Consider the following 24450-nt stretch of genomic DNA (forward strand, 5'->3'; position numbering starts at 1 on the left):
ACTGTGGTCAAAAGCTATTGATGACAATGCTCGGTGTCACATTGTGAGAAAAGAACCACTCCAAATAACAGACATGGACTTCCCCAAAGTTTAGAAAACTCACCTCAGGAGATTCACCAAAGAAAATTACAAAATGATAATGAGAAATGGTGAGAAAATCCAATGTTTATGGTTAGTGTACTCTTACTTTTCACTTCAATTCCTTGTTTTTTTTTTTGTTGCCCTGTTGCATTTTTATCATACCTAAAATTTTGCACATTTCAGTTGTTTGTTTTTCTGACATTTACTGTATATATTGTGTGTAAAGTTTGCATTTAGTTTAGATAGTTATGTTATTTATTACTTATTTTATATGTTAATTATTTAATTAAGTATTTCTTTACTGATCCGTCGTCCTGGACTTCATTTCCCATCATCATATAGGGCCCCCAGGCGGTCTAGAATCACAAATGCATAAATTACACATCAGGGGCCTCATTTCTAAACGCTGCGTACGTACAAAAGAAAGCGTACGCCACATATAAGCAAAGTTTGGAATTTATTAAAAAAAAAACCTGGCAAGATAATGTGCACCTCCACGGCAGCTCTGACCCTGCTGTACACACAAAACCATGAGTAACGGGAAATTCTGACGCCAACAGGAGAAGAATGAAATGAATGACAACTCTGTGAAATTGATAGTTTGTGTGAAATAATCGAACACGTTGAACATTTCACAACACATATTATTTGAAGGATGCATTTGCAAAAAAACGGAGGAGGAAAAAATGATACTGATGTCGGCAGGGAGTGAGTGACTGCGCGCGCCTACAAATACAGTTTTATATTATTATTATTATTATTATTATTATTAATAATAATAATAATAATAATAATCAAAATCACATGATCATTGCGCAAAACTGCCGATCAATTGGCTGCAACACCTGTAGCCGTTAAAAAGGAACACAAATGCGACAATATTAGATCGTGAAGGATTAAAACATGACAACAATCTGCCAAATCACGGAGACCGTAAAACCGTCTGTAGTGCACATTTCATCCCTTGCGGTGTCTTGTGTGTGCCATATGTCTGTGGCCCATACACAGCACATACAAAGGTTTTTTCACTGCAAAATCACACCATTTGCTCGTCAGGCTCATATCAGCACTACAGAGTAGACACACTGAAGAATTATTAAACGCTCAATCAGTGCAGAAAGTACGCTGCGCTAACCGGCTGCCTGTCAGAGGCTCAGTGCTGATGTTTGTCTGTTCTAAGTGATGGAAGCAATGAGAGACATTTGAGGAAATGGTGCCTATATTTCTCTTGTGTAAAAAACTGTCATAAGGCTTTGCGCAACACATGTCTGTTTACACACTTCTTAAAGGAACAACATCCTGAATGTGGTTTCATAACACTACAGAATTTAATTACACATTTCAGTCTTAATGAAGGAAACAGTAAAAAGTGCCTCAAAATGTTGGTATTGTGCTGCTAGTGATTAATAAAAGGGTCTATGTGACATTTTTCTCCATTACCTGTTATTGTTTTTCTTGTAAAACTGTGTTGAAAAAAATTTATAAATTGAGTTTATATCGCCTGAGGAAAATATAGAGATATGAATATTGGTCCATATCACCCAGGCCTAATATAACCAAAACAGTAGCATTTTCATGTGTGTTACCTCAATAACAAATGGAAATCACTCAGCTGATATGCTGCCTCGTTATGTAGCAAGTGATGCTAATGCTACATCACTTTTGTAAAATAAAGTGAAAATACTGTGTGTGACTAAAAGAACAGGTCAGCCTTTTTGTTTTATGTTAATTAGTATTTGGAACCAGTTTGATAAATTGCTTACATATTTTTTTTAAAATGTTTGAAAAGTATCCTCACTTAAATGATCTTTTATACTTTTTTCCATTTAAGGCGATGATTTTAATTAGGTGAATTAGTTTGTTATTGGTAAATAACTTTAAAATATTCTAGATGATCTGAATGAAAAAAATTGTGATAAAATAATAATCGTGTTTTACAAAGAACAAATTGTGATATGAACTTTTTTCCATATCGCCCACCCCTAATACAGCTGTAAGAATTTTAGAAAATGTAATAAGTTGATGTACCAGTTGTCTACTTCGAAAAGAAAAAAAAGGAAATACATCCAGCGCAAATCAAGTCTGTATCTGGCTCTTGAAACAAGATACAAAAATAAAACCTAAACGGCCGAAATGGAGTGGAATGAAGTAAAACTTATTTGAACCCACTCCATTGTCAATATACGACGACAAAAATCTTAATAATTTTACTTCAATCAAGTCTCACCAGAATGACAATTCTGGTTTAAATTTGCTGGTGAAACCTGCCACACAGAGGGACATAAGGGACAGCACGTGTGAGTGAGTTCTGTAGTGTGGCTTGTTTTAGGAAGCCCTCAGGAATCATCTGAGCTTTACATGTTCTGAGAAGTAAATAATGCAGCGACTCAGAAAACAAGTATTTTAATATAAAATAAAAAATCTATTGATTAGGCTATATTGTTAACGTCAATGTTAACCTTTGACATCTTTTTCAAGCAAAAAAATAAATAAAATAATTTAATCTATTGATTAATGTCTTTATCTGATCATCTTATTGTCTCCAGCAGATTTAAAAAAAGGCGTGTGCATTTGTACTTCCTACCATGCGTGGAGAGTCTCTCTTCTGGAAGGTGAAATCGAGCTCCAGCCCTGAAGGACCGCTGGACAGGACGAGAGGAAGGATGTTCTCTGGGGGAATCACGTGGCCTGCAGGCAGTTAATAAACCATCAACAATAAGACAACGTGTTCTGTAGAGCAACAGAACATATAACGTTACAGTGTGTGAGCAAACATCACTTCAAATCAATAGAGTGGAGAGAATGTGTGTGTGACACACAATGAGCAGCGAGCGATTTGTCTCAAGAATGGATGAGTTGGAAGCAGGAATTGTAAAGAACGTTGGTGTTGGTTAATGAATCTTTAAAGCTGAAGCCTTACTGGGAGCTTTGGGCTGTGCATTGGTCTGGATCAATGCCTTAGTAGAACAGCCTGTAGTCCGTTCCACCAAAAACCCAAAGCTTCTCAGTGACAACAAACTACTGATAAATGCCATTTAAATTCTTACGCTTTTCAATTTTTTAACTGTTATCCTGCATGTTCTTCATTCTTTCTTCTTCTTCCTCTGAGGAATTCCTTCTTCGCATGTGTGAACAATCATCAAATTTTGCACAAAGCTTCAGTCCCATCCCAGAATGCTTCAGCTGCACAAACAGGCCAATCGTCCAGAACAGGGGTTCTCAACTGGTTTCACCCTGGGACCCACATTTTGCTACGGTCATTAATTCACTATCCACTTATTCTTTTTAGAATTCTTCAGACCAAATTTTGTTTTTCAAAAATAGCTGAAAACACACATACAAAATCTTTTTTAAAACATACATCTATATATTTTCATGTGCAACATGCATTTCACAGCATTCCTGTCAAAAAAAGTTTATTTAAAAATAAAAGACAAGTCCAACATGAGAGACATTAAGTATTTATTTATGACCAGCTCTCCACGACCCACCATTCGGTCCCGACCCATCAGTTGAGAATCACTGGTCCAGAAGGTGGCGCTACAGCAAGCCTCTAAACTTTAAAATCACAACAGATCAACTGCATGTGCTACAGCAACTTCATTTTGCCTTCTTTTCCTAATAATGTGTTAAAGTTTAATTTATTCAGACAACTTTTTTCAGGAAATTTACTGTGAAATTTACTCATTTATTTGTTCTCGTGAGCAGATGCCTCTGAGGAAGAGTGACAGGTGGCAGTCGAAACATGTCAGGAGATCAAAGTACATTTCCTTAAGAAAGTTGTCTGAATAAATTAAACTTTAACATATTATATGTGCTACAGATTTGCAACTTTCACCAAAATGTTGCCCCAACACTAAAGAAACTTTTTTACCTTCAAACCTTTTGTAAATGATGAAATCCAACACTCTACAACTTTTTATCAAAAGCTGTAAAACTTATTAAACCTAACTCCTCTCACAATTTTTGCTCAATTGAACCCAAACTGTCTACAGCTCATCTTCAGACTGTTCTACACAAAACATCCACACACATTTAGGATTTATCAACCTACATACCTACCTACAGTGCAGTAAAATGTTTGACCAGAAACGGAGATAAACACATATACTTGCAATTTCTTACAAAATAAATATTCACTATTAATTTTTTTTAAATGACAAAATGCTGCAGTCATTGTAGATGTTTGAAAAGATATAAAAATATACATACAAAATATATATACAATATATATATTCATTTTGAATTTCACTCTCATACTAACAATTGGAGTCAATGTAAAAATATTTTTTTCACTTGTGGAGCAAATAAATCATTATCAAAAACAAATGACATACTGTCCAGATGAAATTTGTGTTTTTAATTATTTCCTAATAACTGAATTTTTGACGTGTTATAAATCTGCATTTAAACGCTAACAGCTGCTGTTTTGCACACAGGTGTCTAGATTAATGATTTAGTGAAGCTACAGCTGATATTTCAATGTGATAAATATCTGTGACATAAAGCTTTGTCTCTTGTGCCAGAAATTGTAACTTCAAGCCTTAAATGATTTAAAACGCTGCCTTTTTCATCTTCCTACACTCTTTCTGCTTTGCTTGTTGCTCAGAATGCACATGCACATGATATGTGGAACCAGAGGTGGTGTAATAAATCTACTGGTGCTCCTTGTTTCTTATGACCAACTTCCGTGTGTGTTAACTGCTGCTGTTAGCGGTATTTATAAAATAAACATCTTTACTGCCCTCAAAAAAGCTGTGTAATTTTTTTGCAAAAGTGTCAAAGAAGAGTTGTCGAAGTCTAACATCTATTGTTCCTCACACCAGACTCACAGTCGATAGTCAGTCACCAGTTTATTTGGATACTCTGGACCGTAACACCGCAAAACAAAACATAAACATGAGCAGCTTTATACAAGCTCAAACATCCACAAACTGAATGAAAACAGGAGCAGGACCAGAAAACTGCTGAAATAAAACCTAAACAGTCCTATTGTGTGTGGAGACCTGGTCCAGGACCTGGGAAATGAGATGCAGCGGATTGCAGCTCTCGCTCTAATGTCCCCGTAAATATCACACAAACAGAACAAGTTTTAAAAAAAAAAAACAAAAACAAAAAAAAAAAAACTGAAAAACGCTGCTTATCTGGTTTTTGGTTTTTCTGTATTTCTGTTTTGGTTTTAAATCAGAAAAACAAAATAAACTCACTGTTTATTTGTTATTTTGATTTGGTTATAAAACGGAATAACCATATAACGAAGGGTACACGGATTAAAAAGAACACACAGGCAGTTTGAGAAACTGACTGATTTATATTGTAGCTCACCTATTTCTATTTAATTGGAGCTTCTTGTTGACTGTTTTCTTTTGCTGACACTGGAAGTTTAGGACAGAGTTTCTGTACCACATGCAATGATGTTACGTCACACACTTTGTTTTGATCCAAACTCTCCACAAACAGAAATATTGATCATAAGTTTCAGAGGGAAAGCTGTGAAACGGGACGCTCACTCACCACAGGAAAACTCCAGGATGCGTTCCTCTTTCACTCCAGCAGAAAACAGCAGCTCTTGTTTAAAGTCTGCGACCTAAACACACACACACACAGACACTATATTTAATGTGACGGACACACACACACATGGTGGGAAACTCACAGGCTGCATCGTTCCTCCTGCGACGATCAGCGCTCTGCACTCCTTCAGCACCTGAGCGAAGTGGACCGCAGGGTTCAGCAGGAGGAACTTCACGCTGCTCTCTGACAAAGTGCCTGTACCACAAACACACACACATTACACACACGTCTCACCTTGTTATTGAGCTTTGATTCTCCCCGTCTCACCTTGTCTGTGAAGCAGAACTCTGCCGTCAGCGTTGCTGTTGGTGAGAGCCATGAGGAAACTCTCCACCTGCATCATGGGAGATGATGATGGGACTTTTTCAGGCTCGGCAGACGTTTGCTCGTCAGCAGTCGACACTGAACGCGACAGGGAGAGATAACAGAGGAGTTATACACTGAAATCAAACAGAGGAAGAAAGTATCACAGCCGTCTTCACAGTATTTAATATATAAGTTATATTTTTCTTTTATTCAGAAAACTTTTTTCAAGAAATTTACTTTGACCTCCTAACATATGTCAACTGTCATCAACAGGGATGAGGGAACATTTTCACCCTCCCACACCTTAGAGACCCTTTGTATGTCTGGAGTCATTTTGTTTCTTTATGTTCTTATTTTGTGCATTATCAAAGTCATTTTGTGTATTATTTATGTTGTCAATTTGTATGTCTAGAGTCATTTATTTATGTTATTTTGTGTGTTATCAGAGTCATTTAGTGTGTTTTTGGAGTCATTTTGTGTATGTATATATGTATGTATGTCTGGAGTAATTTTGTGTATTTATGTTCTTATTTTGTGCATTATCAAAGTCATTTTGTGTATTATTTATGTTGTCAATTGGTTTGTCTGGAGTCATTTGTTTATTTATGTTGTTTTGTGTGTTTTTGGAGTAATTTTACGTATGCATGTTGTAGTTGTATGTATTTATGTTGTAATAATTTAATAATAATAAAAACACATCAAAGCGATCAGCAGATGCCTCTGAGGAAGACAGACATTTGGCAGTCAAAACATGTCAGGAGATCAAAGTAAATTTCCTGAAAAAAGTTGTCTGAATAAAAGAAAATATATTATTCAAAAACAAAACTAAATAAATTTGCTGGAATTAGTTTATAATAACATTTACAAAAGCATGGCAAAAACACTGAAGTGAGTTTTTATGTATTTATTTTTGACTATGGGTTTATCTATTTCCTCCCACAGATTAAAATCTGCTGTTGTGAGACATCAAACATTTCACACTGAAACGTCTTATTTTCTCTTTCCTGAGAATAATGACAGCATTTCCACTAACTCCTACGTTAAACCCTTTATTGTAGTTGACGACACACTAATGTCTAACCTGAAGCGGAGCTCTGGTTGCTCTGTAGAGTCTGAAGAAAGCGGCTGAAACCTTCTGTGCGCCGGTTCTCCTTCTGTTTGTGCACGGTCACACCTGAGCCCGAGTATTTCTCAACAAAGCTGCTGAGCTGCAGGGAAAACACTTACAGTAATTTATTTATGAAGGAATAGAGCAGCACACACATGATCAACATTAATGTCAGTATTTAGAATAATGACCAATGTGAGCATTAACACAGCAAAGAAAGAAGAAAGGGTTTGGTTCAGTTTTTCTTGAAGTTTTGTTTGTACTTCTGTTAATATTTGTATTTTCGAAGTCATTTTATGTAAAAAATAAAAATGAAAAAAAATAATAATTGTTTAATCGTGTTTTGCTGTCCTTTTGTTTAGTTTTTTTTCTGTATTTTTCCTTTTGTTTTCTGCATTTTTCCAAGTGATTTTGTGTATTCTTCCTGTTGTTTTGGGGGACCACAACAAATTAGACAGAAGACTAAAAAGGATCAGAAATTTTAAGATACAATTATTTTTTTGTGTATACCTGTACATATATGACAGTTAGTTAATTATTATTATTATTATTATTTTTATTAATAATAATAATAATAATAATATTAAAATACAATGCATGTACATTTTGAAATAAATGTTTGGCGTCTTAGGACATACTTAAAACTTGTAAACAAACTGATGACTTTTTTTGAACATGTTTAACAGAGTTTTTGGACTTAATTTAAGAAGGAAAAAAATAGATTCTATGTGATTTGAAGTATTTACACATGAAATAATCTACCGATTTTAAAACATTTACCTTTCGACTGATCATGCTCTTCTCAAAGTAATTTTGGAGCTGAAATGAAAGAAAGTGAATGTGAATTTGTGTTTTTGTAACAAAATGATGAGGAATGTTATAAGAAGTGACATTTACCTTAAACATATTAATATTATCAACCTGAGCCTTAAACAGGAGGTTGTTAATGGTGAGCATCTCGTTCCCTGAAAGAATAAAAACGCTGTGGGTTACAAACTGTTTATAATGAGTCAAAGTGTTTACCGTCGCTGACCTGTTTGTGTCGTCTGACTGTGAGGATTCAGCTTTACGTCACCTGCACACACAAACAAACAAACGTCTGAGCGTGCACACACACACATCCAGGTGATGTACAATAAATCTGACCTCCCAACACTCGCACAAGCCCTTCGATCACAAACAGAATCTGTTTGACGTACATCACGTTCTTAGCCTTCAGTCTGCTCCTGAACTCAGACATGAGTGAAACAAAGGAGAATGGAAATGATGAAGAAATGATAAAAACGTGTGGTGAGACTCACTTATAGCGCTCAGCGTACTGGCTCAGCTGGGAATGGGCACAGCAAAGCTGTGGGATGATAAAAACAATCATATTAAAAACTATAGAATATTGTATAAAACGAAGGATCAAAAGAGTTCACCTGTGCACCGCTGAGCTGTGCGCTGTGTATGCACGACAGTGTGTCACTCAGGTTGTGAGCTTCATCTATTATCACCACCTGTAAGGATGGAAACCATGGAAACACAGGGGTGTCAAACTCATGTTAGTTTAGGGTCCAAATACGGACCAGTTTGATCTGAAGTGGGCCACAGATTACAGGTGGGAAAACAAGGACAATTCAACAATAATCTGCCCTACTTTGCACTTCCACCTTTAAATGATGAGTAAAATCTGAAAGCAGGGGTGAACTGGGCGAAAAATTCAGCCCTGGCATTTTGTGTCCAGATTAGCACACCACATTATCAGAGGACACCGCGTAGAAGTCCATAAATCTCACAGCATCTCTCATTCAAACTACAAAACACAGTCATTTTCCTTGATAGCGATTTACAAATCAATAAGATTTTTGACACTTTGTTAGATTTTAGCTCCTTTTGCCAATAAATATCCTTTCTTCCTATTTTTCTTCTAAGTTCTTTTTGACACTTTTATCCAATTTATGTCCCTTCTTTTACCATTTTTTGCAACTTTTCATCCAAATAAGCTACCTTTTACACAATAAATACCTTTCCTTTCCAATAATTACTGTTTCCTTTTTTCCCTACTTTTTGTTTCACATTTTTTTATTATGGTTTTCCACATTTTGCTCATTTAAGCTACCATTTGCCATTACATACCACATGTTTCCTCTTTTTTGCCACTTGACTGATTTTGGCTTATTTTAGTCACTTTTCACTCTTTTCATGCCACGTTTTTGCCACTTTTGGATGACTTTTATACTACAGGCTACTCATTTTTTGTCACTTTACTTAAATTTTACTCATCACTGGTCACAGATTTTATCACCATCAGCTTCCGATGCCCGGTAGGCCAGAAGGCCAGTCCACCCCTGCCTGTGAGGCACAGACAATAACCAAGCAATAAGTGACAGATATCAGTTCCTGCAGGATCTACACTTGAATTTACTTGATTTTGTGATCAATTTTTATTTAATTGGGCGAAATCTTGTGGAATAATTTGAGTTAAACTGCAGGATTTTTATAAAAATTGAAAGTTCTTTCAACAGTTTGCTTTTAAAAATGACTGCCATCATGTAATAGAAGCGTAGAAAAAATGTGAGCGCTGGCAAAAATTGTAATGTTTCCTTCAATTTGTGTATTTGGACGGACTGATATATTTAAAATCAAATGTACACATTGATTCTTTTAGTCATTTTTTCTTTCTCCTGCGGGACAAATTGGATTCCCTAAAGCTGGAGTTCTCAACCTTGGGATCAGGAACCCATTTGGGGTCTTGAGACACTGAGAGGACATCACCAGATGCCTTCAAGAAACTAAGAATATATATTTTTTAACAAATTATTCTATAACTACACCAAACTTGTCATATTTTAACCTATTTTCATCACTTTTTCTTGCCATGTTTTTGCTCCTTTTAATGCATTTTTGCTACATTACTCCAATTTTTCCATCATATTTCAATGCCTTTCTGCACATTTTTTCTCCCAAGACATTTTTGGCACGTATAGACCCTTTCCACTACTTTTCAACCTAATGCTACATATGTGAACCCATTATTTTCACTTTTAACCTTTTTTGGTAACACTTTACTTGAAATGTTATACATAAGGCTTACATTACGCTTTCATTAAATGTCATTAGCATGAATAAGGTGACATGAAGGCTGTCATTAAGGCAAAGCAAGGCAAATTTATTTGTATAGCGCATTTCGTACACAAGGCAACTCAATGTGCTTTACATGATCAAAAAGTGCAACAGAAAACATTCAACAGCTTGAAATCAATTAGAACATAAAAATCAGCAGCAAAAAAACATAAAATCATTAGTAAAAACATTTAAAATAATCAACAAACACAATACATCAACAACAACATAAGAAAAAATCTTCCTCCCAATCATAAGCAGCAGAGAAAAATTGCCTTTAATTTTGATTTAAAAATGTGAACTCTGGGCTCCACTATCTGATTCAGGGGTGCCAGACTCCAGTCTTCGAGGACCGGATTCCTAAGACTTTTAGATGTCTCCCTGCTCCAACACACCTGAATCAACTGAATGGCTCGCTATCATGCTTCTGCAGAGCTTGATGACAACACATTGACCAGGTGTGTTGGAGCAGGGACACATCTAAAAGTCTCAGGAATCCGGCCCTCGAGGACTGGAGTACGGCACCCCTGATATAACCTGAGAGACCTGCTAGGTTCAAACCTGACTAACATCTCACTGATGCAACGTTCTGAACCAGCTGTAGCCGTTTGATGCTCTTTTGGGGGATTCTTGTCAGAAGACTATAGTCCAGACTACTTGAGATAAAAACATGGACCAGTTTCTCCTGCTCTTTCTGAGTCATTAAAGGTGCAGTCTGCAACTCTCAGATCCCTCTCTCCCCCTCCCTCCCCACTGCTCTCTTGCCCTGCCTCCAAACTTTCCAAGTCTTTCCCTCAGAGGAGCTAACAAGCTAACGTTAGTCTGACAGCAACAGCACAGTAATATAACATGCTGTTAAAAGCATATTACTGCAGCGCTTCTCTCTCTCAATGTGCACACACCTAAGCAGCAGCAACACAGTGTCACTTACATAGTTCTAGTGTAACAATTACAAATCAAACATAATGTAAATCAAGCAGCAGTAATTACCTTTCAAACAGTAAAGTCACCAATTCCATCTTCTACTCCTCCAGACCGTACACTGTAAAAAAAGACGACGCTCTAGCACCGGGAAAGGGATGGGGACTGTGAGCAACAGCTGTCAGACAGCCCATCAAAGACAATCCTGGCTCTGATTGGTTCTTTTTGCTCAGTCGCGGTGCATTCTGGCAATCTGCCAAAGGCTGCAGGAGCAGCAGGGGGGACTCAATGAGTCTGTTTTTTCACATAAACTACTAGTTTGATGTAAAGATGTCCTTACACTTTGTAAGAGTTGCAGACTGCACCTTTAAACCTTTCACTCTGAAGATGTTCTTTAGGTGGTAGAAGCTGTTTTTGTGATAGATTTGATCTGACCGATGAATGTAAGATCTGAGTCAATCAGAACACCAAGGTTTTTGACTTGGTCTTTAGCTTTTAAAGATCAAGACTCAAGATACTTGCTGATAACAGTCCTCTTTTCCTTGTTACCAAAGACAATCATCTCCATCTTGTCATGGTTTAGTTGAAGGAAGTTTTCACTCATCCAGCAGTTTACTTTTTCTAAACAGTCACACAACACCTCAATGGGACCATAGTCATCTGGGTTCAGTGATACATATAGTTGTGTGTCATCTGCGTAGCTCTGATAATCAACCTTACAGTTCTGTAAAATTTGTCATAAAGGAAGCATATAAAGGCTAAACAGAAGCTGTCATTAAGTGTTGTTTGCTAAATTATGACACCTTTGAAGCTATGTTGGCATTTTTTGGGTTAGGTGGAGGGATCTAGTGGGGTTGGGTAGGGGTTAGGTTAACAAACAATCCTTAATGACAGCCTTCATATCACCTTATTCATGCTAATGACAGGTGTCATAACATAATCATGACAGCGTGATGTCAGCCTTTATGTATAAACCTTCAAATAAAGTGTTTCCCCCTCTTTTCACCGTTATTTTTATGCTTGTTTTTGCAAACGTAACCATTTATGATTTGTCATGCCCATTATTATTATGGGCGGCAGTAGCTCAGTCCGTAGAGACATGTGTTGGAAACCGGAGGGTGGCCGGTTCACCGGGGTTAACCTAACCCCTACCCAACCCCACTAGATCCCTCCACCTAACCCAAAAAATGCCAACATAGCTCCAAAGGTGTCATAATTTAGCAAACAACACTTAATAACAGCTTATGTTTAGCCTTTATATGCTACCTGGAGAGGTGCCAGGGCACTTCTCCAGCACTGTCAAGGTGCCCTTGAACAAGGCATCAAACCCCAACACTGCTCTGGTGCGCTCCCTTCATTGTGGAAGCAGCCCCACTCTGACATCTCTCCATTGATGCATGTTCACAGGTCCTGTTTGTGCATGTGTGTGATTCGGGCCTGTGTGTGTGAGAAGCATGTCCCTAAAAATAACAGTGTAACATAATTTCCCTTCAGGGATTAATAAAGTAATTAAGGCAAGGCAAGGCAAATTTATTTGTATAGCGCATTTCATACTCAAGGCAACTCAATGTGCTTTACATGATAAAACATTCAATTGTTTAAAATCAATAAGAACATTTAAAATCATCAGTAAAATCAATTAAAATCATCAGTAAAATCAATTAAAATCATCAGTAAAATCATCATGACATCAACAACATGACAAAAAATCTCTCTCTCAATCATACGCAGTAGAGAAAAAGAGTTCCTTTAACTTTGATTTAAAAATGTTCACATTAGATGCTGACTTCAGCTCTGTTGGCAGTTTGTTCCACTTCTTTGCAGCATAACAACTAAAAGCAGCATCACCATGTTTACTGTGAACTCTGGGCTCCACTATCTGACCTGTGTCTATAGATCTGAGAGATCTGCTGGGTTCATACCTGATTGACATCTCACTGATATATTCTGGACCAAACCCATTCACAGATTTATACACCAGCAGCAGAACTTTAAAGTCTATTCTGAGGCTGACTGGGAGCCAGTGTAAAGACTTTAAAACTAGAGTAATGTGCTCTGACCTCTTTGTTCTGGTTAAGACCAGAGCTGCAGCGTTCTGAACCAGCTGTAGCTGTTTGATGCTCTTTTGGGGGATTCCTGTCAGAAGACCATTACAATAGTCCAGTCTGCTGGAGATAAAAGCATGGACCAGTTTCTCCTGGTCTTTCTGAGTCATTAAACCTTTCACTCTGGAGATGTTCTTTAGGTGGTAGAAGCTGTTTTTGTGATAGATTTGATCTGACTGTTGAATGTAAGATCTGAGTCAATCAGAACACCAAGGTTTTTGACTTGGTCTTTAGCTTTTAAAGAATGAGACTCAAGATACTTGCTGACAGCAGTCCTCTTTTCCTTGTTACCAAAGACAATCACCTCCATCTTGTCATGGTTTAGTTGAAGGAAGTTTTCACTCATCCAGCAGTTTACTTTTTCTAAACAGTCACACAACACCTCAATGGGACCATAGTCATCTGGGTTCAGTGATACATATAGTTGTGTGTCATCTGCGTAGCTCTGATAATCAACCTTACAGTTCTGTAAAATTTGTCCTAAAGGAAGCATATAAAGGCTAAAGTGAAAAAAAATTAAAAATTAAAAAAAAAAAAAATATTTGCCAGTTTAAACAAATTGTTCCTACTTTTTTAAATTAGATTACCCATGTCTGTGTTAAACCACCTTCGGGTACAGTGGGGGTCCCCGGTCTCTGGTACCTTTATTTTGGGTGTCGCTGACTAAAAGGTTTGAAAACCACCGTCCTAAAGTGCCAGAATTGGCCCCCGGGCCTTGAGTTTGACACATGTGGTTTGAAGCTTTATTATGAGTGAAATTATTGTAAATAGGAAAAATGACAAATGTTCACCTGGCCTTTAAGTTGGACTCCCGCAGCTTTTCTTGTTGCTTCGTGAAGCAGCATCTGATAGGGCAACACGACCAGCTGAAAAACACAGAAAACACTTCCAAATACCTGCATCACAGGTGAATTATCACAAATAAACAAGAAAACAGCTATCACTGTGGCTACCCACTGATAAAAGCTTAAGATATCTAGGGGTGGGCGATATGGGAAAAAACCTGAAATCATGATTTTTTCTTTGTAAAATCACGATCACGATTTTATCACGTTTTTTTTCATTCCAATTATTTAGACTATTTTAAAGTTATTTACCAATAAAACAAACCAATTCACCTACTTAAAACCATCGTCCTAAATGGAAAAAAGGAATAAAAGATCATTTAAAACACAATAATTTTCAAATCATTTTTTTTAATTGTATGTAAGCAATTTATCAAACTGGTTCCAAGTACAACTAACATCAAACAAAAGGGATGACATGTTCTTACACTTGCTACAGTACATAACAAGGCAGTATATCAGTCTACTGATTTCTATTTGTTATTGAGGTAACACTCATATTAATAAAATCCTACTTTAAGCAGTGTTTGAACGCCTCATTTCACACAGTTTGGACAATAATATCCTTTACAAGATAAAACGTTACTGATTTTACATTAGGCCTGGGTGATATGGACCGATACTAATATTTCTATATTTTTCCTCAAAATGGCAATTTTATTTTTTTCAATAGTTTTACAAGAAAAACAATAATGGGTCAAAGTCAGTGGAGCCATAAAGACCTTTTTATTAATCACTAGCAGCACAATAACAACATTTTGTGTCACTTTTGAATTTTTTCTTCAGAGCGTACTTCTGCACTGTTTAAACGCTGAATAATTCTTCAGTGTCTGTAATGCTGACATACTGACTAGCAAATTGTGTGATTTGGCAGAGAAAACAATCTGATGTGAACTACAGACGGTTCTACGATCTCTGTGATTTGGGAGATCGTCGTCATGTTTGAATCCTTAACAATCTAATATCGTCAGATCGCACACCCTTATATCTAATGCACATGTTTAAAGCTTAATCCTACACCCATTCTTCACGATTAACAAATGCAATAATCCCTCCCAAAAAAAACGAAATAAATGGACAATACAAATAAATTCTCCAAATGAGCTATTAAGAAAAACAGAAGATAAAACAAACAAAAAGAACACAATGAATAGGCACCATTAACATGAGATTTACAGTACATTCTCCTTCCTCATTTCTGTACTTTTTAAAGACATATCTTTTGTACATTAAATGTGATTATTTTCACAGCCAATCTGCGCTAAGGATGACTATCATAATATTTATAAATATAATTCCTCCAAAACATAAAATTTTTCTAACACAAAAAAAAAATAACCAACACACTCATATTTGTTAAATTGGATCAAAATATCAAGATCATACAGCTAAATCTTTGTTAAAAAAAACTGACCTTAAATATGAAACTAGCAACATGTGCAGGATGCAACGTGCACTGGGCATCATCATAGGCTGATATAACAGCTCATTCACAAAGTTCACGTAAACCTTTTCGTGCGTGGTAACACCATTTCCGTATTTTTTTCGTGCTGCTTCGCACAAATTTGCGTGGAGTTGTTCGGAAAGAATTGCAAACTGAAGAATGTTGATGTGATTTATCACCTTCACCATAACCCCAAGTCTAACCCAAGCACTGAATGAAATGCTAGAATAACATGGTGTTGCACAAAAAAACTTCCAATTGAGTTTGAAAGTCATGTGCACAAAAGATAGATCGATAGATAGATAGATAGATAGATAGATAGATAGATAGATAGATAGATAGATAGATACTTTATTCATCTCCAAGAGAAATTCACAGTTCCAGCAGCTTACAGGTAGGGGAACACAGGGGCATGCAGGGAAAGTACAATGTAAAAATTTAAAAATTTAAAACAGTGCAAAAAAAGTACTAAGGTAAAATATAATGGTATAAAAACGAAATACAGTATAGTGTCTGCCAGTCCAGTTCGAGTTAAAAAAGTTAAAAAAAAAAATCCTCTGAGAGACTTTTTCCTCTATAACGACTAGTGACAAATGTAGGAACTTTATCTTGGGTTTTTGGAAAGTTTTTTGAGGTTTTAGGGTGCTTTCACACATGCCTCTTTGCTTCGCTTCCTCAGATACTCCGGTCTTTTTGCGATATGTGAAAGGTCACTGAAACTCTGGTGCGGATCAAAGAAGCAAACTCTGGTCCTCTGAAAAATGTAGGTCTTGGTTCGACTCAAGCGAAGCATGGTGTGATCTTTAACCATGTGAGAAAGCAACCAGGACCAAACGTAGGACTTTACTTTGATGCACAATTGTAACGGAGCAACTCCATCAGTGACAGCGCAGCAGCAGCGCCGCTGCTTGCCTGCAGTCACGGAAACAGACACGAGCACACATTCTCAACCCAGTGTTCCAGCAGCAACACACACATATCCATCCATCCATTTTCAGAGTTGCCTTTGTCAAGCACACAAAAAAAAACACGTCACATTTCCTCACTCCCTTCCATATGTCTCCCACATCATTCATTTATTTTACTCAACTCTGTTTTCCCAAACTGTTCACATTTGACTGCTCTGGTTTATCTGCGTATATATTCTCATATCTTCACACATTACACATCCTTACCGGTAAGTTACCGGTGACATGACGGCTCTGAGCACTGACTGAGATGGAGCGGAGTCATCGCTGTGTTTATGTAGAGCATTAGCGCAGATTGTAGCATCGTGTGATTATCGGTTATTTTGAATTATTATTGATTACTTTTCTGTGGGGATTGTTTTAGGATTTCCTTTGGAAAACATAAGGAGAGAAACCAAATACAGAACGTGATGGCACGACTGTCAGTAGTGACAGGGCAGCGCCACATCGTCACGGCAATGGAGGCCGAAGTATTCTGTCCAATCGGAGACCAATCATTTCGCCTGCGTGACGTAGTTCAGAAAGTTTGGTGCGCTTGGCAAATAGAATGTGTGAAAGTGGACCGGCGCAAATTAAAATGCAAAAATGTTGCAGATTCACCGCCTGAATCGCACCGAGTCCACCAAACTATATGTGTGAAAGCACCCTTAGAGACTGACATGAAAGCTCGTATCACTCTGTAGTTACTGTCCTCAACGTGAGCCCCTCCCCCATTCCAAAGCACTTACAGGTCAAAGCCGACCCACACCACTTCATGCCTTTAGACTGTTGCTTCCCCACATCAGTTTTCATTCTTCCACTTGCTTTGCCGTGTAACGCTTCCTGCTGGAAAGTCCACCATCTTTAGTCGGGCAGCCAATAGTAACACCCCAAAACAACTAATGAGCCCTCTATAAAAATGTCTGTGATTGGCTGAAAAGTAGCGTCACGCTCCTTATTTTTTAAAGCTTAGATACAGATAAGAAAAGGAGCAGAGGTCCAGAGTCCTCTCAGAGCAATTTAGATTACAATATGATCCAAGGTTAGCATGGATTTAGGACCAAATGAAGCAAAAAATTATAATAAATAAAAATTATATACTGCAGCTTGAAGAAATCCTTTAAAATCTGAATGCATCAAACATCAGTTAATCCAATGTAATTAAAAAAAAAAAATTGTTTCCCTTTTTTTCTTCTTCATCAGGTACACAAAAATTCCCAAAAAAAACTTTCTGAACTTCTTTTAAAGGCTTGTAACATGGTTTAAAGGGCCCATGTTACACTAAAAACATCATAAAGTGCTAATAGGGCTTCATACACATGCCCAAAGTGTTTTTTCATTGATTCCCTCAATCGTTAGTTAGAGGGTGAGTTGCTCATTTCTTACTGCAGGGTGAGCCCAAACACCTCGCTCCAATTTGATGACGTGTTCCCACTTTGATGACGAATTTGACGCGGTACTGAGCTGGAGAAGCCACGCCTCTAGGAAGCTCTCTGCCGTGATTGACATGTAAACAGACACGCCCACGAAGGTGGGCATGTCAGCGTCCTTCGTGCAGTGCTATGTATGTATTTTCTACTTAAATATCACCTTTTTACAGGAACTTATTTTAACAGTTAATGCTCTTTTTAGTCCTGTCTTTTAATATATGCTGTGTTGTATTGTTTTAATCTGGTAGCACTTTGAGGTTTGGCATCAAATGTAAAGTGCGCTACAAATAAAATGTATTATTATTACTGTATTATTATTATTATTCTACAGTCTATTTATGTATCGGTGAACACCCCACCCCCACACTCTGTCTCGTGTTTATAAAGCAGCATGAGCTAGGCTACGGAGTGAGTGGGAGGAGGACAGGCCGTCCTTTGGCCCTATGTCATGTCATCGTGCGGGGAGGAGGAAGTCAGTGCCCTGTCTATAGACACGCCCACTCATGAATATGCATAAGTAGGCCGTAACTCAGCCTGTTTGTGTAGAGTTGCTCAGAAAGTGACTTTTCAGAGGCTAAAACTCTGGAAAACTGGCGAGTTTAGGAAAATAAATCTCAAATACTATGTTTTTAGAGTTCTTAAAACAAATGTAGATGAGTGAAAACTAGCATGACATGGAACCTTTAACAAAACATTCAGTGATGGAGGGAGGGGTGGATGGATGGAGGGGGGGTTACCTGAGCAGGAGGAACAGCGAGGCGTGAGGAATAATACGGACACGAATGCATTTCCTTGCCAATTTTCAGGAGCTGTTCGATGTCGTGAACGGTCCCCAGAATTTCATCCCTCATCTGCTGCAGAGCCTCAGCTTTGTTAAAGGGACACACGGATTTAGGTGGCCCACGTTTACGTTTAGCTTCGCCACAGTCATCGTGATGCTGCTTCTCTACAAAATTAAACAAAACATCAGGCCTATCTGCCTCCTAAGATGGATCAATCTAAGATGGATCAATAAGTCTGCAGACGGTTCACTCACCGTGCTTGTTCTTCTGCATCTCCATGCAGCGGTCGTTAATCTGCTGGATACTGCCCAGTCGTCTCACCTCTTCATTCACACACAAACTCTGCAGGACAGAAACAAGATACCACTGAATTAGGAAAAGAAACACTTTGATTTTCTTTGAAGCTGCTGGAGATAATGATTTTTATATCAGATAAAGACACAGGGCCACCTCATCAATCAATAAATCAAAGATCATTTGCTTGTAAAAATATAAAAGCTTGAAATTTCCGCTCTAAGTTTGTTTCAATCTCCACTGTAAACACTCTCTTATTGACATTGTGAGTAAAGTTTGGTGCATTGCATTGTGGGATGTGGAATCCTGTATACCAGGGGTTCTCAACCTTGCGGTCACTACCCCATCTGGGGTCGCAAGTCACTGGGAGGAGGTCGCAAGATGCCTTCAAAAAACTAGGAGTATTTTTTCTAAACAATTTTAGCTTGTTTTTATTCTTTTTTTGCAACTACACAAAGCTTCCTATATTTTGACCTATTTTCATCACCTTTTCTTGCCATATTTTTGTTCCTTTTAATGCATTTTTGCTACATTTCTCCCATTCCTGCCACTTCATCAAATTTCAATGGCTTTTCTGCACATTTTTTCCACTTTCAAGACATTTTCAGCACTTATGAACCCTTTTCAACACTTTTCCACCTAATATCACATATGTTGACCCATTATTGTGACTTTTAACCTTTTTTCACCATATTTCATACTTGTTTTTGCCAATTTACCAAATTCATTTGCCAGTTTAAACTAATTGTTCCAATATTGACACTTTCAACCCTTTTTACCACTTTTTCCATCCATTATTGCCCACTCTAATTTGCAACTTTTAACCAATTTCTGTGCTTTTTAAAATCCCATTTTACCACCATTTTTGGTCACTTTTAACCCATTTTAGAAGGCTTTTTGGGTTTATTGGTTTCTTAATCTACCAATAAAAGCAAAGAAGGTGCGTGTGTGTGCGTGTGTACCTGTCGTGATCCCAGTGTGACCAGGCTGACGTCTTTACTGAACGGACTCTTTTGCACTTCATGTACGAACTGGGCCAGCTGGGAGTGAGTGCGGCTGCAGTAGTAGATCTTCAAACAGAAACAAGAGTAAACAATGAAGACGTTATCAGTGACACACATTATTCAAAGCCACAACATTGTCCTACACAAACCTTGGTCACATGCTCTTCGACTAGTTCATCGTCTTCATCATCCTCGTCTTTAAAAAGTCTGAGCACGAGAGCCACGTAATGTTAGTTTTATTATGGAATTTTTTGTTGCTGTTCTCTATAACTTTAGGTCTTCCTTGCCTGCTTTTGTTCTTAGTGTCGTCGTCACTTTCATATTCTGCAACAACTATCTCCTCATCTTCTTGATCTCGTGATGTTTGAGCCTGATCTTCTTTACTAAGCTGAAGCAACTTGAAAGTCTCGTCCTCTTCACAACTCTACGGTGATATTTCACTGTTAGATCATTATTGTAATAGTGATTAATTTACATTTATTACCTTTCGTTTCAGTGCAAACTTCAGCTGAGCATTGTTTCTGATCAGCTCTAGTCGTTCTTTCCTCTTCTGTCTTTTTAACTCTTCTTCCTAATAGAAAATAAACTTTTAATTGGAAATAAAATTACATTGTGAGGTATTTTCTGACATGCACCTTCAGTTTGGACACCATGTCACGTTCAGCCTTTTTCTGAACAAAGTCAGTGATCCAGTCTGGCTCCGACGCGCCGGTGGATGAAGACTGTGGAGCAGAGGTGGACAGAGCTGCCATCTCTCCTTCCTGCAGCAGAGAAGCTTGCTCCTTTTTCTTCTTTGCCTCACTGTCTGTGAGCCAGCTCAGCGCTCCACAAATCAGACTAAGAGACTTACCCTGGAAGATTAGCAGGCACACAGAGAGAAATGTGAAATGAATCATGCTTTAAGTGCAGATAAAAGAACTTGTGTTGATATATATGCTGAGAAAGTCTTTTCTAGCAGAAAGTATCAGGTGCTCCAGTCTGCACCAGCTGGTTCTGTTTTTTTTAAAGGAATGATACACACCGTTCCAGTGGGACTTTCAAAGATACCAACTTTTCCCTGGTCAAGGGCGTTGTACAAGGCTTGCATGAACTGCTCCTGGATCTCATAGGGCTGATACGGGAACGGAAACTGTGGCCGGGTTTCTTCCATCTTCCTGCAGAACAAAAAAGCTAGACTTCAAGCAATCAATGTGTTTCAAGTAGGGCTGGGACTTTATTGTGTTAATTGCATTTAATTAAATACAAAAAAAAAAAACTTAACCGCTTTTCTTTTTTCACTCCAAACATTTCTCATTTCAGAGTTCCCGGAATTCCCCAGAATATTGATGCACAGACCACAACACAAGAAACTGGAGAACCAGAGAAGTTGTTGCTGTGCTTTGTGGGCATTCTTTAGAATTTAAATAAAAACAGCGAAAGGAAAACAAAAGCTCAGTAGTGTGAAAATTGTTTGAGAAAAAAGTTGTGGATCAGCTGAGCTCTTCTAGCCTCAGCTAACACCTCAATGCTAAACATGTAGCAGCTAGCACCTCAATGCTAAACATGTAGCAGCTAGCACCTCAATGCTAAACATGTAGCAGCTAGCACCTCAATGTTAAACATGTAGCAGCTAACACCTCAATGTTAAACATGTAGCAGCTAACACCTCAATGTTAAGCATGTAGCAGCTAACACCTCAATGCTAAACATGTAGCAGCTAGCACCTCAATGCTAAATATGTAGCAGCTAACACCTCAATGTTAAACATGTAGCAGCTAACACCTCAATGCTAAACATGTAGCAGCTAGCACCGCAATGCTAAACATGTAGCAGCTAGCACCTCAATGCTAAACATGTAGCAGCTAACACCTCAATGCTAAACATGTAGCTGTTAACACCTCATTGCTAAACATGTAGCAGCTAGCACCTCATTGCTAAACATGTAGCAGCTAACACCTCAGTGCTAAACATGTAACAGCTAGCACCTCATTGCTAAACATGTAGCAGCTAACACCTCAATGCTAAACATGTAGCAGCTAACACCTCAGTGCTAAACATGTAGCAGCTAGCACCTCAATGCTAAACATGTAGCAGCTAACACCTCAGTGCTAAACATGTAGCAGCTAGCACCTCATTGCTAAACATGTAGCAGCTAACACCTCAATGCTAAACATGTAGCAGCTAACACCTCAGTGCTAAACATGTAGCAGCTTGCACTTCATTGCTAAACATGTAGCAGATAACACCTCAATGTTAAACATGTAGCAGCTAACACCTCAATGCTAAACATGTAGCAGCTAACACCACAATGCTAAACATGTAGGAGCTAGCACCTCAATGCTAAACATGTAGCAGCTAACACCTCAATGCTAAACATGTAGCTGTTAACACCTCATTGCTAAACATGTAACAGCTAGCACCTCAGTGCTAAACATGTAGCAGCTAACACCTCAGTGCTAAACATGTAACAGCTAGCACCTCCTTGCTAAACATGTAGCAGCTAACACCTCAATGCTAAACATGTAGCAGCTAACACCTCAGTGCTAAACATGTAGCAGCTAGCACCTCAATGCTAAACATGTAGCAGCTAACACCTCAGTGCTAAACATGTAGCAGCTAGCACCTCATTGCTAAACATGTAGCAGCTAACACCTCAATGCTAAACATGTAGCAGCTAATACCTCAGTGCTAAACATGTAGCAGCTTGCACTTCATTGCTAAACATGTAGCAGCTAACACCTCAATGTTAAACATGTAGCAGCTTGCACTTCATTGCTAAACATGTAGCAGCTAACACCTCAATGTTAAACATGTAGCAGCTAACCCTAGTCTGAGCAGACAGTATCCAATCCACAATGGACAAGATGACAGAATTCAGACCCAAAATGAATAAATCCATGAGTGACAAATGAACAAAGTCAGTGGATAAATGATTGTAGTGGAGAGTCGACCACTCTCTGTGGTAGAGGATGTGGGCGGGGCTAGAAGCGCTGCTACAGATAGCATCATCTGACCCAACTTATCAACTGTTATGTAGAAAAACTATTTTAAACTAAATTCATCAGCTCCATCAGTTGCTCTGTTAATTTCATGTCACAGATATTTTAACTATTTTGCACTGTTCAGTTTCCACTTCTCTGGAATGTTCTGTACTAAGTGCTGTTTTCTATTTAAATACACAAAAAGACATTTGTTTTAGATGTTAGCACTCAGTGATGGAAATAATAAACACTATTTTTAGGGGTGTCCCGATCCGATATTGATATTGGATATCGGTCCGATATCAGCCAGAAAATAAATATCGAATTTTATCGGACTGCATCTAAAATCTTTGTTATAATATATATTGCTTGGTTGTTTGTTTATATTTATTTTTACAATATCTTCTCTTTTATTTTATTATTTATTTCACTCAATCATAGAATATTCTTATTCTAAAAGGTTAATTATATGTAATCCGTTGGTTTATAATATATGGATCTGGTTTTTTTTTTTAATAATCAAGCCTTTTCTAACATTCCACACTACAAAATAAGTAATAAAAGTATGTATGATTCATGCTGACATCGTATCAGATTGATATCAGTATCGGCCAACACTCAAGGCTGCAATATCGGTATCGTATTGGAAGTGAAAAATAAAAATAAAAAGTTGTATCGGGACATCCCTAACTATTTTATTGTTTAAGCTCATTTATTGTTTTCATTGATTCAGTCATATACCAAAATCCTTCTAAATTGGGGAAAAAAATGTTGCTTCTCGTATTGTATCATTATTATTATTATATAATATTGTTAGGCCGTTAATTTAGATATAGTAATTAAAAAGTCTCTCATTAATTAGATTAATTGTTAAGTCCAACATACAATCACAGGAACACATAAAGCACAAGTCACGAGCCAGGAACAATAGGGATCACAGTGGTGCCTCAATACAGCTTCATACATTTAATAAAAGGGAAAAAAGGAAATTTGTGTCCTGCCTGAATGCAAATGCTATGTTTCAGACTTCCTCTCCCTCAGATACATTTCTCCCTCATCATTTTTCCAACTTAAATCGATCTAATTCACCGCAAACCTCATCAGGTTCACTTTCATACACTAAACATGAAATGCCATCTGCAAACTAACATCAGGCGGTCGTTTTTCGGCATTCCTTCACCATTGCAAATCGGAAGAGGTTTATATCTGTTCCTCCAAGAACCCAACATCCAACTTCAGTCACACTACACAATCTCATTCACACCCAATACTTGTGTTCAAGTTATCTGACGTTCATTTATGTTAATAATACCGTAATATGAATGAAATCAATCGCTGTTCGTCACTTACCGTCCCCGTACTCAACACTCCCGCCAAATGACAGAAGTTTCCGCTGCGTTCAGCCAATAGGAGGCAAGACTGATCGAGAAGCGCCTGTTCTTGCCCCTTCTAAATCTTTTACGGTGGCGGAGCTAACAAATTTCTAAGTTTTTAAGCTTTATGCCTGTCTAATGGGGAATATATTTGCTATATTTAAAACAGAA

General features: G+C 37.7%; 1 protein-coding gene across 2 annotated transcripts in view; it reads right to left on the minus strand.

Annotated features, from left to right (window-relative positions):
- ddx11 (DEAD/H (Asp-Glu-Ala-Asp/His) box helicase 11) overlaps window positions 1–24279 on the minus strand; it is a 28006-nt gene extending 3727 nt beyond the window's left edge. Inside the window, exons 1-22 of one of the 2 annotated variants that reach the window (XM_028450747.1) lie at window positions 24257–24279; window positions 21208–21336; window positions 20968–21100; window positions 20582–20797; window positions 20431–20517; window positions 20234–20370; window positions 20096–20153; window positions 19905–20012; window positions 18903–18990; window positions 18604–18812; window positions 13992–14066; window positions 8491–8568; window positions 8371–8417; window positions 8216–8295; window positions 8103–8144; window positions 7967–8034; window positions 7850–7888; window positions 7043–7169; window positions 5923–6057; window positions 5738–5850; window positions 5596–5668; window positions 2666–2769 (exon numbers count right to left, since the gene is read on the minus strand). In XM_028450747.1, the coding sequence (XP_028306548.1) occupies window positions 2666–2769; window positions 5596–5668; window positions 5738–5850; window positions 5923–6057; window positions 7043–7169; window positions 7850–7888; window positions 7967–8034; window positions 8103–8144; window positions 8216–8295; window positions 8371–8417; window positions 8491–8568; window positions 13992–14066; window positions 18604–18812; window positions 18903–18990; window positions 19905–20012; window positions 20096–20153; window positions 20234–20370; window positions 20431–20517; window positions 20582–20797; window positions 20968–21100; window positions 21208–21233 (2043 nt within the window). In that variant the 5' untranslated portion in view covers window positions 21234–21336; window positions 24257–24279. The remainder of the gene's footprint in view (window positions 1–2665; window positions 2770–5595; window positions 5669–5737; window positions 5851–5922; window positions 6058–7042; window positions 7170–7849; window positions 7889–7966; window positions 8035–8102; window positions 8145–8215; window positions 8296–8370; window positions 8418–8490; window positions 8569–13991; window positions 14067–18603; window positions 18813–18902; window positions 18991–19904; window positions 20013–20095; window positions 20154–20233; window positions 20371–20430; window positions 20518–20581; window positions 20798–20967; window positions 21101–21207; window positions 21337–24256) is intronic. The other variant, XM_028450748.1, reaches the window with a different exon arrangement.
- Window positions 24280–24450: the final 171 nt, after the last annotated feature.

The sequence above is a fragment of the Gouania willdenowi genome, chromosome 6, assembly GCF_900634775.1.
Source record: "Gouania willdenowi chromosome 6, fGouWil2.1, whole genome shotgun sequence".
NCBI classification, from domain to species: domain Eukaryota; kingdom Metazoa; phylum Chordata; class Actinopteri; order Blenniiformes; family Gobiesocidae; genus Gouania; species Gouania willdenowi.